This window comes from Erpetoichthys calabaricus, chromosome 10 (assembly GCF_900747795.2).
Source record: "Erpetoichthys calabaricus chromosome 10, fErpCal1.3, whole genome shotgun sequence".
NCBI lineage: Eukaryota > Metazoa > Chordata > Cladistia > Polypteriformes > Polypteridae > Erpetoichthys > Erpetoichthys calabaricus.
In genome coordinates this window covers 119178105-119190315 of record NC_041403.2, presented here as the reverse complement: position 1 = coordinate 119190315, position 12211 = coordinate 119178105, and the positions used below count along the sequence as shown (strand labels likewise).

Below are 12211 nucleotides of genomic sequence, written 5' to 3'. Positions count from 1 at the left end.
CTTGGTGAAAAAAGGACAGGTCAATAGCAGAATCTCTCTTAGTAACCAGGAGGATCTGGTGTGAAGAAACCAGTTTTAAAAAGGAGGCAAAAAATATATATAAAAAAAGTTTTTTGTTTTTTATTACCAACTAAAGGATGTGCAGCCAGATAATGGAAAAGGCAAAAGTAAAATGGGGAAATGCACCTCACAATTAAGAAAGTGAAGGACTGATAAAAACAGGATCCCGATGTGGCTGCCAAAAGCAATTACTCTGTTATAGTAACATTAGGTCAACACCACCTCCAACCCTACTCTCATTCTCCCACTGAAGAACATTGTTAATGTACAACAAGCAGTACTTCCTCAGGTGTTTAATATGTACTCCATACCTAAAGCCACTTCTCCATTTTAAAAACAAATGTAATAAAAATGTAGAATTATGCTGATAAACCACAAGTAGCACAATCTAAGACACTTTTACAATTCACTTATCAATTATTCTCTCATGATTGTTCTTCCTAGTTTTACTTTCAGTACCTATAATACTTCCATGGTTTTGGCTTAGAAAGTGAGAAAGAACTTGCTACTCAAGGTCACACATTTTAAAAACACAAGTGTCAGTGCCAGATTTACCGAATGTGGATTATGGTATACTTGGGGACGAACCTGCACGCTTCGCTCGCCAACCCCCCTTCCTGAACTACGCGCCAGCAACTTTGCATCTCTGTCGCTCTCGTATGTGGATTTCACTTTCACCAAACAACAAATCTTAATTCTCGCAGATACGTCTCTTCGTTTGGAAGAAACACTACTTTTCCTTGATGGCAATATGGATTAGACGATCTACAAGTCTGACTTAAAAATTTAAATCCGAACAATATCTTCACTCTTTTTGCAGTTCTGTTCTTTCACCGAGTAATAATTTCCATTTCTTTGCGCTAATCCGATCTTTACTATCCATTCTTTGAGACTTTCGAATTTTCATACTTCCATTATCTCTAACCTGCGTTTTTTAATTCTTTACAACGTTCTACTTTGTCATCTACTCTGTCTTTTATTTCCGGCCCCGGGCGTGGTTAAATCTCTTGGCACAAAGTCTCGTCTTGTGGGACATGAAAGTGTCTCTCTGAGAAAGTCTCGTCTCTTTTCCCCCAAGATTTCTTTTATTATAATAGAGAGATAAAGACAAGATAGCATTATAAAAGATAGACACCATCCTAAACACCACTATGATACTTCAAGACATTCCGAGCCCAGAGTCACTGTCTCAGTCCTTCAGGGCTACAGACATTTTTTTGAAAGAAATCTCAAAATCCCCAGTAGTTTGTTCACCACCAACCCCCCCAGACTTCTACCATATCACCTGCTACAGCATTTAACCCTCAGGAAAACCTCACAGAGCCAGCAGCCCATGTTTGAATCCCACGCTCAGTCACTGTTTGTCTATAAAGGATTTTCCTCCCACATCCTCAAAGACACTTCTCAGACTGACTCGAGATTCCCAATTCTAACCCAGCCTTGCAGTGTGCAGGCCAGGAAAAGGACAGCTGCTGTGTACAGAATTGCTTCCTGCCTTTTACTGTGTGCTGTTGCAATAGGCTCTAGCCCGACAAACATGAAATGGATTAATCAAGTTTCAAAAGGTTTTACTAGTGATACTTTTAGGGTGAGGACACCAGGTGACATTTCTTTACCAAGATTTAGTGACAGATGTGGTCATCCAGTTGGATCCAAACTTCTGACATCTTATTAAGTGGAAAACACTAGCTTAACACTACGTTAAATCGACAAAAACAAACACACAACATACATACTGAAAAACTTAAGACTTTAAAACAAAATCATACACGCAAAGGGAACAAGGTCACTCTTATAAAGGCCATATGCATTTTGCACCTTTAAATATGGTTTGTAATATGAAAGCTACAATACAACTAATAAATCCAAAAAAATAATTTTTTAACTTTTCACAAAAATATGTAATAATGAATATGCAACACATATTCAACATTTCCTAAAACAAATGCACACCGATATACACGGGTAAACTATTTTTACTAAAGTCTGTACATTAAAGGTTTAACAAGTGATAGTAAGTAAATGGTAATGAACATTTAGCGAACGCTAAGCTATGCTAGCTGTCTAGGAAGGAGATTCAAATTCCAGATAAATTTTATAGCAGATAATACTTTAGGCAAAGAAGATTAAATAAAAAAAAAGCCTTAAGGCAATTGAAATTGTCTTAGAAGAATGCCATTTAAACTATGCTAGCACATAAACAGTTGGCTGGCCAAAGATTTATTTGGTTTCTCAATTTAAAACAAAAACAAAAAAGACTACCATCACCAGCCATAAAGCCCGCTCTTTTTTTGAAAGGTCACGGATGGAAGTCTTTCCAGTGCTATAGCCCAACAGTCAAGTGTAAAGAAAACTGGAGAATTAAGGCACAGTTACCAGTCCCTACAAATGTTTAGATAAATGACTCCAAACTGAAGCAAATCGGATATTCTAATCAGCAACTTCCTCTTTTGCATACAGCAGCCAAAATAAAAACTTCTCTTTTTGCTTTTAGCACAAAAAACTGTTAACCCTCCGCTTCGAGCACAGACACAGGGTGAAGCTATATCAAATCACCTCAAGCCTTCATACTGAAAGCAGGCCATAGTGTGCAGCTAAAAAGCTTTGTTAAGAAGAGGCTGTAGTACTCAGCAGTATTTCAGGAAAATTAATATGGTGACAAAGTAGCCTGCATTAGTCAGCATTACATTTTTATACACAACCGCAGCAGCATAGTTTAAGAGTGGACAACAACTACACAGAGATGCACATTTATGGGTATTTACACTATATAAATATAACCTCGGCGGCGCAGTGGGTAGCGCTGCTGCCTCGCAGTTGGGAGACCTGGGGACCTGGGTTCGCTTCCCGGGTCCTCCCTGCGTGGAGTTTGCATGTTCTTCCCGTGTCTGCGTGGGTTTCCTCCGGGCGCTCCGGTTTCCTCCCACAGTCCAAAGACATGCGGGTTAGGTAGATTGGCGATTCTAAATTGGCCCTAGAGTGTGCTTGGTGTGTGGGTGTGTTTGTGTGTGTCCTGCGGTGGGTTGGCACCCTGCCCAGTGCCCTGTGTTGGCTGGGATTGGCTCCAGCAGACCCCTGTGACCCTGTGTTCGGATTCAGCGGGTTGGAAAATGGATGGATGGAAATATAACCTCAGTTAATAAGATACTGGTCTCCATGTTCACTATATCACTTTTAACAGCAATCGTCTTCATTGCCATTGCAGAATATGGAAATGCAAGCTGGGGCACTAATCACTCTTACTTCTACACACACAACACAGGGTCATAACCATTTAAGTAAAACTTAATATCTTAATGGTCGACAGTGTTTCAACTTTGTTCCAAGATTTTTGACCTAAAAGTTTCAAGGCAAGTTTGTTATATACTCACTACTCATGGCGCTAGATAGTGACAATGTGTTGCAAGTTTATTAGCACATGCAGGTACAAATTTCACTGTACTCCATACATGGGCCAATAATGAAACTATAAAATGGCCCTGTATGTGCAATTGGAGTTACAAGTATTATAGGGCTAGAAATGTCCAGTGTCCAGTAAAATTCTTAGATTAGAACATTAATCTAGACAAGAACAGGCCATTCAGCCCAACAAAGCTCACTGTTCCTATCCATTTAATTATTCTAAAATAACATCAAGTCTTGTTTTAAAAATACCTAAAGCCCTACTGTCTACCACACTACTTGTCATCTGTGTTACAATCAGAGTATAACAACCTTATCTCAAAACTCCTATTTTTCTTGCCTGAAAAAAAAAAATCACATTTTTCACAATCTAATGAGTATTCTGGACTCTGAGCTTTATCCGATAGCTGTCTCTCCTGTGGACTAGCACAAGGACTAGAGACTGCCTTAAAGTCTGTTCCTGTATCAGCTTTAGGAGCAAAATAATAGGACTGTTAAAACTTGCACATTAAAAACAAGCTGGTGTCACTATGTAGTGGGGACAATTAATTAGGCAATACCCAACAGGTCAGAATGCATGAACATTTCAGAATCCTTAAATTGTCCAAATTCTTATGATTTTCAAAAGCGAATGTCAATATGAGGAACACATTATTGTTCATCATCCATTCAAATTGCATATGGCAAAAAAAAAAAAAAAAGTCTACCAGTAGAAGGCAATTGATATAAATAGTTTGATCTTTTCATAAGTTATCAGATACACCTCATGATGTGTGGAATGCAAGTCAAGAAAAGTCATACTTAAATTATATTATGCACTAGTAAGGCCAAACCTTACTAAAAAAAACAAAAAAAAAACCAAAAGAGTAGCAACTAGGCCGATTCAAAGAGTGAGAGGTAGGAATTAGGAGAGACTGAAGGAGTTGAAACATTTCAGTTTAAAGCAAACTGCTATTAAGAAGTGACATGATCAAAAGTACATATAGTGGATCCCACCTGTTACTTTAAAAAAAAAAAATTCAACAGGAATACGGTTGAAGACCAAGGAGCAGGTTTTGTACAAACCAAGTTTTACTTGATGCAAAGATCCATAGAAACGTGCAATAAATAAGTAGTGTGGTAGAGTGTAAGGCTTTAGTAACCTTCAGATCTCAACTTGGTTATATTGAAACAAATGTAGGTGGATAGAATGGATAAGCTTGTTTGGCTAAATGGCCTGTAACAATCACAACTGATTTTACATATAATTACACACACATGCATATATACGACAGAATTACCTATACTGTATCTACACATATAGCATTCGCACAGCAGTCATCATTTTCTACCACTGTGAACTACAAAGGCAGCTTATGGTCAAGTCTCAGACAAAGGTCGCGTTTTTTCACCCAACATCTTACCATTGCCAACACTTTAATACACTTGAGTTCCATCTGGCTGTAGACTCATTACACAAGTCCTATACTTTAAATCACTACTATGGCTGCTAGTTTATCCAGCAAGATTAACAACTGTACCGTCAAGTGCAAGCAGTGGCGCAATGGTGAAGGTTTTAGACTTGTTACCCTGAAGACATAGGTTCTAATGGCACTATGGACACTGTGTGACAATTAGCAAGTCATTTCACCTCCCTGTGCCGCAAAAAAAAAAAAAAAATGTAAGTAATTGTATCTCAAAATGTTCTTAATTGCCTTGGATAAAGGTGTCCTTGAAATAAAAGTAAATGAACGACTGGTGTATTGTGGCGACAGAGACTGACAGTGTGTGTTGCATACTGGACAGGCATGCAAGTAAAAACTGTACTGTACTCTTAACATGATGCAACATTACTGTCACAAGGATGAAGTTTCTTCCAAGGTAAAGGTGTTCTCTACTATAGACTACTGCGAAGTTAATGCAGTTTATTGAATTATGCTTATTCTGAAAGACCAAAGAAATTGCAGGCACAGAGACAAGGGTGAACTATTCATTCACAGGTAGACAAAACCCAAACTAACAGTTCACACCCAAAACATCTGACACAAAGATCTGTTAGGTTGCCTGACAATTCTGAACTGGGCCAGTGCGAGTGTGGATGGAATCCAGTCAGAAACTGGTTCTTGAATTGCACACAATGCTGCCAGGATAGAGCCCACCTCGATCCTGAAATGAATTGAGCAGGTCAGAGAATGTTAACAGCTATTACAATTATATAAGTATTGCAAACCAAAGCCGTATTACAGCACAAGAATCCAGGTCTTCCATTTCACCAAGATATCAAGGTTATTTTATTCATCATTTGATTCCAATATCACCTTAAACAAAGAGCCATTTTGTACTGATTAGATTTTACTAGATTCCAAATGAAAGACTGCACTAACTTTAACAGTCCAACATGCACAACAGAAAGCAGAGTCTAACTTTAGTATGTGCTGTCCTTCATCAATGAGTTTTCCACTAACAATACCATCCTCAACACAAACACCTGCTCATTTTCATAAAGGTGTGGTTTATTCATGAACTATAGCTTTAAAAAAAAAAAAAAAAAAAAAAAAAAAAAAAATCTAGGGAGGATTAAAGGAGGAGCCAACCAATAACAGACCCAGAGCCTAGCTGTCTAATTCTAACATGTCCTCGTTTACTCTTATGAAATCTGTTTTTGACCTTTTTCATTTCCCTTTTACATAAAACTCTACTGTACTATATGAATCATATGTTGAAGTACTGAATACATTTAAAATATACAAATAAAGAAAAAAAAAATTTCCCAAAAATACAATAAACTCCTAAAAAGCTGTGCCTTTAAAAAAAATCCTAGTGATCCTAGAGATGGCACTAAACTTTTTCCCATTTTCAGTGTGAACTGTAGATTAGGATTTTAGATTATTTAAGAGCTTTGATCACAATAAAGCTATCTATCAATAACAGATTCTCCATGAAAGTGCGAACATGATGGCAAGTGCATGGTTAGCATAAACAATAATTGCCTTTGTAATTTCTCCAGTTCTGCCTAAATAAAGGCAGACCTCTTGGAATTCGCATATGAGCCATCACAACCCCCCTACTTGTTCTATTAGGCCTGCCATATAAAGCACCTGTGAAATGAAGCAAATTCAACAAGTGGGCCAGTTCTCACCGTTTAGAATTCACCCTCGGCTGAAAAGCAGCAGCTGTACAGGACACTGTTTGGAGGGCCATTTGGTTCATTTCAAAACCATCTGGCATAACAATTCTACTTTTTCGCGTTAATAAAGAGGCAACGTTATTATTCTTGTCCTCTCATTTGCCTTACATTAATATCAAAGGAATCGAGTGGATTTGGAAGACGACACCAAACCTCTACAGCGGGAAACTTTTGGATCTGGAAAGAACAGCACGAACTCTAATGGAGTTTATTTAAATTCTTGGGACAGCAGAAATAATTGCTGCTTCGATAAACGCTTGTCTTGAAACAATACAACTGTAAAGGCATTTCCCAAAGCTATTGAACAAATAACGCTAACAGAAATCATGGACAACAACGGAAAACAAAATAAACAGAGGTGGCATTACACAGTAAGTGTATTTAAAAAGTAGACTATGATTTAGCATAGATCCTTTTTAACACCGTATTAACAAGTACTGCATTGTGACACTATCTTGAGAAAAATATTTCAGTTGTTGCGTTGTCGAGAAACCTCTACCACTTTCAAGGAAGAAAGGGGGCGCACTTGTTGTAGTCACCAAAACGGGGTGGACTGCAGCGTTACTTCTTATCTGTTTGGGGAAAACCTAGAAATTGCACTTCCTGACTCGGAAGTCCTTCAATTGTGACCATTTCAAACAACAAAAAACGTTTCAGAGGGGAAAAAAATGCACTTCAATACAAAGAGTACAGAAAGTGTCGGGTGGGCGGGGGTGCCCGATGCAAAGCAGAAGTACAAGAGGCCAAATGGTTCATTATCATTCAAGTCTGATGAAAGCGCCTTTCTCTTCTTAGATGCAAGGAAAAAAAAAATCTAGAATCCTTACAAAGTAACGTGCGACACACGCCGTCAGTTGTATTAAAAGTTATCGATCTGTTATATAAGGACGCGAAAAGAAAAACGTTTAAGAGGAAAACTGAATGTAAAATTTGCATGAATAACACAACTAAACACGTTAAAAGAATGATCTAATAAGAGAAATATAGCTACACAAGTCAAAATGGATGCACTTAAAGGACGCGCAAGCTGATGGCAAATAAGCCGGCTGCCCATTCTCCAAGATTGCGACACACCGCGACCCCTTTACAATGCTCGGCCAAAATTTCAGCACAAGCTCGCACACTAGCATCGCTTCCAAATACTCACAAAGCCATATCCCCGCGACTTTCCGGTCTGTCTGTCCGTGATGACCACAGCCTCCTCAATGTCCCCAAACACTTCGAAGTATTTCCTCAGTGAGGAATCGGTAGTGTGGTAGGGCAAGCCGCCCACGAAAATCTTCGTAAAAGTAGTGTCTTTTTGAAGTGTATGCATAGTTTCTGGAGACAAAACCAAAGACTGCCTCAACAACATGAGCAGAACAATAAGTTGCCGAACTGTTACTGTAACTGCGTTGGACAATTGTTTAAAACTGAGTAAACTTAAAATAATACAAAGTCCAGAGGTAGATGTTCTCTGCGCTTTTCCCCACTTTTCTTATTTACTTCCTAGCCGCAACCAATTTCTCCCATAGAGATGTAACTTGTTCTTCGGTCTTCAAACAGGGGAAATGCTAAGCAGACCAATGTGTTGTTTGCAGGTAGTTCTGCTACCGTTGGCAGCAGCCCGGAAAGGCTTTTATCTTGAACAATTTTGTCCCCGCCCATTTCTGCTATCTATCCAATAGTTTGCCGTAAATGGAAAAGAGCACGCCCACTGTTGTCGCCGGAATAACAATTGATCGGACTGTCTTCAGCTCACCAGAGACTCCGCCCTCTACATGACGCCTGGCATTTGCACCTGCTTTTGTCCTTTTCTTTTCTTTTGAAAGTGTACACACAGTCTCGCGCGTTAGGAATAATCATCTCTACATACATTTATTACTCACGACAGTACAGACATACCAACGCATACAGTTCGTTTTGTGCTGACACTAAACGCTTTAAAAAAATTTCTCTTAGGTCCCACACCCAAACTCCATTTCATACTGTACGCGTACACAAGACACGGAAAGGGGGGTGGGTGTTGGGGGGCTTTTACACAAGCGGGGGGTGCCTGTAAGTGTTTCCAGCTAAGTTCCAAACTTTGTGTTTCATTACGTACCCCGGATATGTTGTTCTTACTTTGCTGTATCTGTCTACATTTAAGATACTTTAAACGGGTGATTTAATTATTCATTAGAACTTATTTTTACAAAGTAGGTGCAGAGTAATCGTGTTATGAATGTTTCAGCCTAAATCTCAATACGGGATTAAACTCAAAAACTCGGATAATATCTTCACCTTTGGGTTACAATTTTTTATTGTAATGATAGAGTGCTGTATGTTTGTTACAGGTATAATTTTAAATAAAACAAAACAACTTATAGTTAAAAATCTATCTATCTATCTATCTATCTATCTATCTATCTATCTATCTATCTATCTATCTATCTATCTATCTATCTATCTATCTATCTATCTATCTATCTATCTATCATGTAGTGTCTTTCATGCCTAATCTAATGCATTTCATATCTATCTACTTTCCTTCCTGCCTGCCTTCATTTGTGACTGATTTGTTTGATCCTTTTTGTGAATGACGTTTTGCGCAGGCAGTGTTCAGTGTCCTCACCCTCATGAATAACCTGCATCTTATGATGAGTTATTTTAAGTAATTTTATAAAAAAACAAACAAACAAAAAAAACATTCTTTTAGAATTTAAACATTGGAAAGCAATACAATTTGTAAATTGCTTTGTTATGAAACTGCACCATTTTGTTCTATAACTACATATGTATATAACTGCTTACTGATTGCTTTTAAACATATTAAAATTCTGTACTTTGTATTGTAGTATTTTATTAAACCTTAAAGCCACCCTATCCATTATGTCTAATTTTACTTTACTGCAACCCTTAACTGCTAAGCAGGCTAGAAAATGGATAGATGAATGGATTGATTACTACTGATACAGAAAAAGCCATCTAAGTTCCAACCCCTAGCCCAACCATTCATTTGAAAAAATTTTTACAAAAACAGAACATACTTTGCATTCTGTCCATTCTTTAGTTGTTTCAGTTCCAATAGCTTCTGATACTATATATATATATATATATATATATATATATATATATATATATATATATATATATATATATATATAATTTTATAGTTTGCTCTTTTATTAATTCCTCAATCTATTTTCAAAATCAATTTTCTTGTGTTTGTTGAGGAATTGTAGTTCACTGTGCATTTCACACAACTACTTGTCAGAAAGGTGCCAAGCAATGGTGTTTTTGGCATGTAAAGTCTGGTTTGACTGCACCAGAAGTTTCTTTTATGTATACAGACTTTTCTAATGTTAACATTAATTTACCTAACTAATAATATCTTCCCCTGTTTTCCTAATGACTACGAAGATGTTGAAGTTCACGCACCATTTCTGTCACAAAAAGTCAATGAAACATTGGGGTGCCTGGTCTGTCTTGACTGGCATCAGATCATTGTTGAAACAGCAGCACCTCTAGTTAGGATTGAAACTCGTTTAACATGAAAACAAAAAGCCACAATAAAACAGAAAGACCATTCAGACTACACACACTGCATGACTTAAACACACTGTTGAGTAGAAGTGTTTACCACATGTGTTTGCTGGACAGCACGAAGCCATCAAACTTTTACTAAAGCAATCTTTTAAATACCTGTTCTTTCTGCACCAGAACTCTCCACTTTCTTGAAACATGTGCATCATACTGCTGGCTTATTTTCAGTGGACTGAAAGGAGTATGCACAGCTAGGAAGGAAATACAAAAATAGTAATCTTCATTTTAATGTTGAAATTAATGGACTTTATTTAGCCTTCAAGCCTCACTGCTAAACTAAAAGTTAAGTTTGCACATGGGCACACTCACACACACACACTCACGCTCAAAGGTAAACTAAGAACACTGCAGGGCCAATAGAGCTAGCAACATGAGAAGGAAATAGACTTGCAGCACCCAGCATGAAGACGATTTTAGATACTAGAAAAATACATGTTTTTCTGGATAAGAAATTATTTTGAGCATACATAAGAAAATTGGAAAAACCTCCTAAAGAAGACAAATTTGAGGGTTTTCACAGACATATTAATAATAGATCAAAAGACTGAGGGATGCTTATACTTTCTTTGCATAGCATCTTTACAAATCTAGATGAGAACAGGCTATTCAGCCCAACAAAGCTCACCAGTCCTATCCACTTAATTCTTCTAAAAAACATCAAGTCGAGTTTTGAAAGTCCCTAAAGACTTACTGTCTACCACACTACTTGGTAAATTATTCTATGTGTCTATGGTTCTCTGGGTAAAGAAAAACTTCCCAATGTTTGTGCAAAACGTACTCTAAACAAGTTTCCAACTGTTTCCACATGTTCTTGATGAGCTCACTCGATCCACTGCACTAATTCCCTTCATAATTTTAAACACTTCAGTCATGTCACCTCTTAATCTTCTTTTGCTTAAACTACATAGGCTCAGCTCTTTTAATCTTTCCTCATAACTCATCCCCTGTTACCCTAGAATCAGCCTAATTGCTCTTCTCTGGACCTTTTCTAGCACTGCTATGTCCTTTTGTAGCCTGGAGACCAAAACTGCACACAGTACTCCAGATGAGGCCTCACCAGTGCATTATAAGGTGGAGCATAACCTCCTTGGACTTGTACTCCACACACCATGCTATATAACTTAATATTCTGTTTGCCTTCTTAATGGCTTCTGAACACTTTCGGGAAGTTGATAGCTTAGAGTCCACTTTGACTCCTAAATCCTTCTCATAAGGTGTACTCTCGATTTTCCAACCGCCCATTGTGTATTCAAACCTAACATTTTTATTTCCTATGTGTAATACTTCACATTTACTGACATTAAATTTCATCTGCCACAAATCTGCCCAAGCCCGTATATTGTACAAGTCCTTCTGTAATAATATAACAGATTACAAATGATCTGCTAATCCACCTATTTTAGAGTCATCTGCAAATTTAACCAGCTTATTACTTATATTCCTATCTAAATCATTTATATATAATAAAAATAGCAGCGACCCTAGCACTGACCCCTGTGGAACACCACTCTTAACATCGGCCAATTCTGATGAGGTTCCTCACACCATAGGCGGAGTGGTGGCTCTGAGGCTAGGGATCTGCACTTGCAATCGGAAGGTTGCCGGTTCGAATCCCGTACAATGGCAAAAGGGACTCTGCTCTGTTGGGCCCTTGAGCAAGGCCCTTAACCTGCAATTGCTGAGCGCTTTGAGTAGTGAGAAAAGCGCTATATAAATGCAAAGAATTATTATTACCATCACCCTCTGCTTCCTGTGTCTGAGCCAATTCTGCACCCATCTAAAAACATCACTCTGAACTCCCACTTCTTTTAATTTGATGCCCAACCTCTCATGTGGCACCTTATCAAATGCTTTCTGAAAGTCAAAATAAATAATATCATATACAGTACTCCACTTTGATCGTATCCTTATGTTGCATCCTCATAGAATTCCAGCATGTCAGTAAAACATGACCTCCCTCTTCTGAACCCATGCTGACTATTCCGAAAATCTCCTGTCCTTGCCAGGTGTTGCTCAATC

At 38.0% G+C, this 12211-nt stretch overlaps 1 protein-coding gene across 1 annotated transcript in view; it reads right to left on the bottom strand.

The window, feature by feature from the left end:
* rbm38 (RNA binding motif protein 38) overlaps positions 1-8226 on the bottom strand; it is a 32841-nt gene extending 24615 nt beyond the window's left edge. The window contains exon 1 of the mRNA XM_028811820.2: positions 7776-8226. Coding sequence (XP_028667653.1) covers positions 7776-7982 — 207 coding nt within the window. The 5' untranslated portion in view covers positions 7983-8226. The remainder of the gene's footprint in view (positions 1-7775) is intronic.
* Between the last annotated feature and the right edge of the window lie 3985 nt (positions 8227-12211).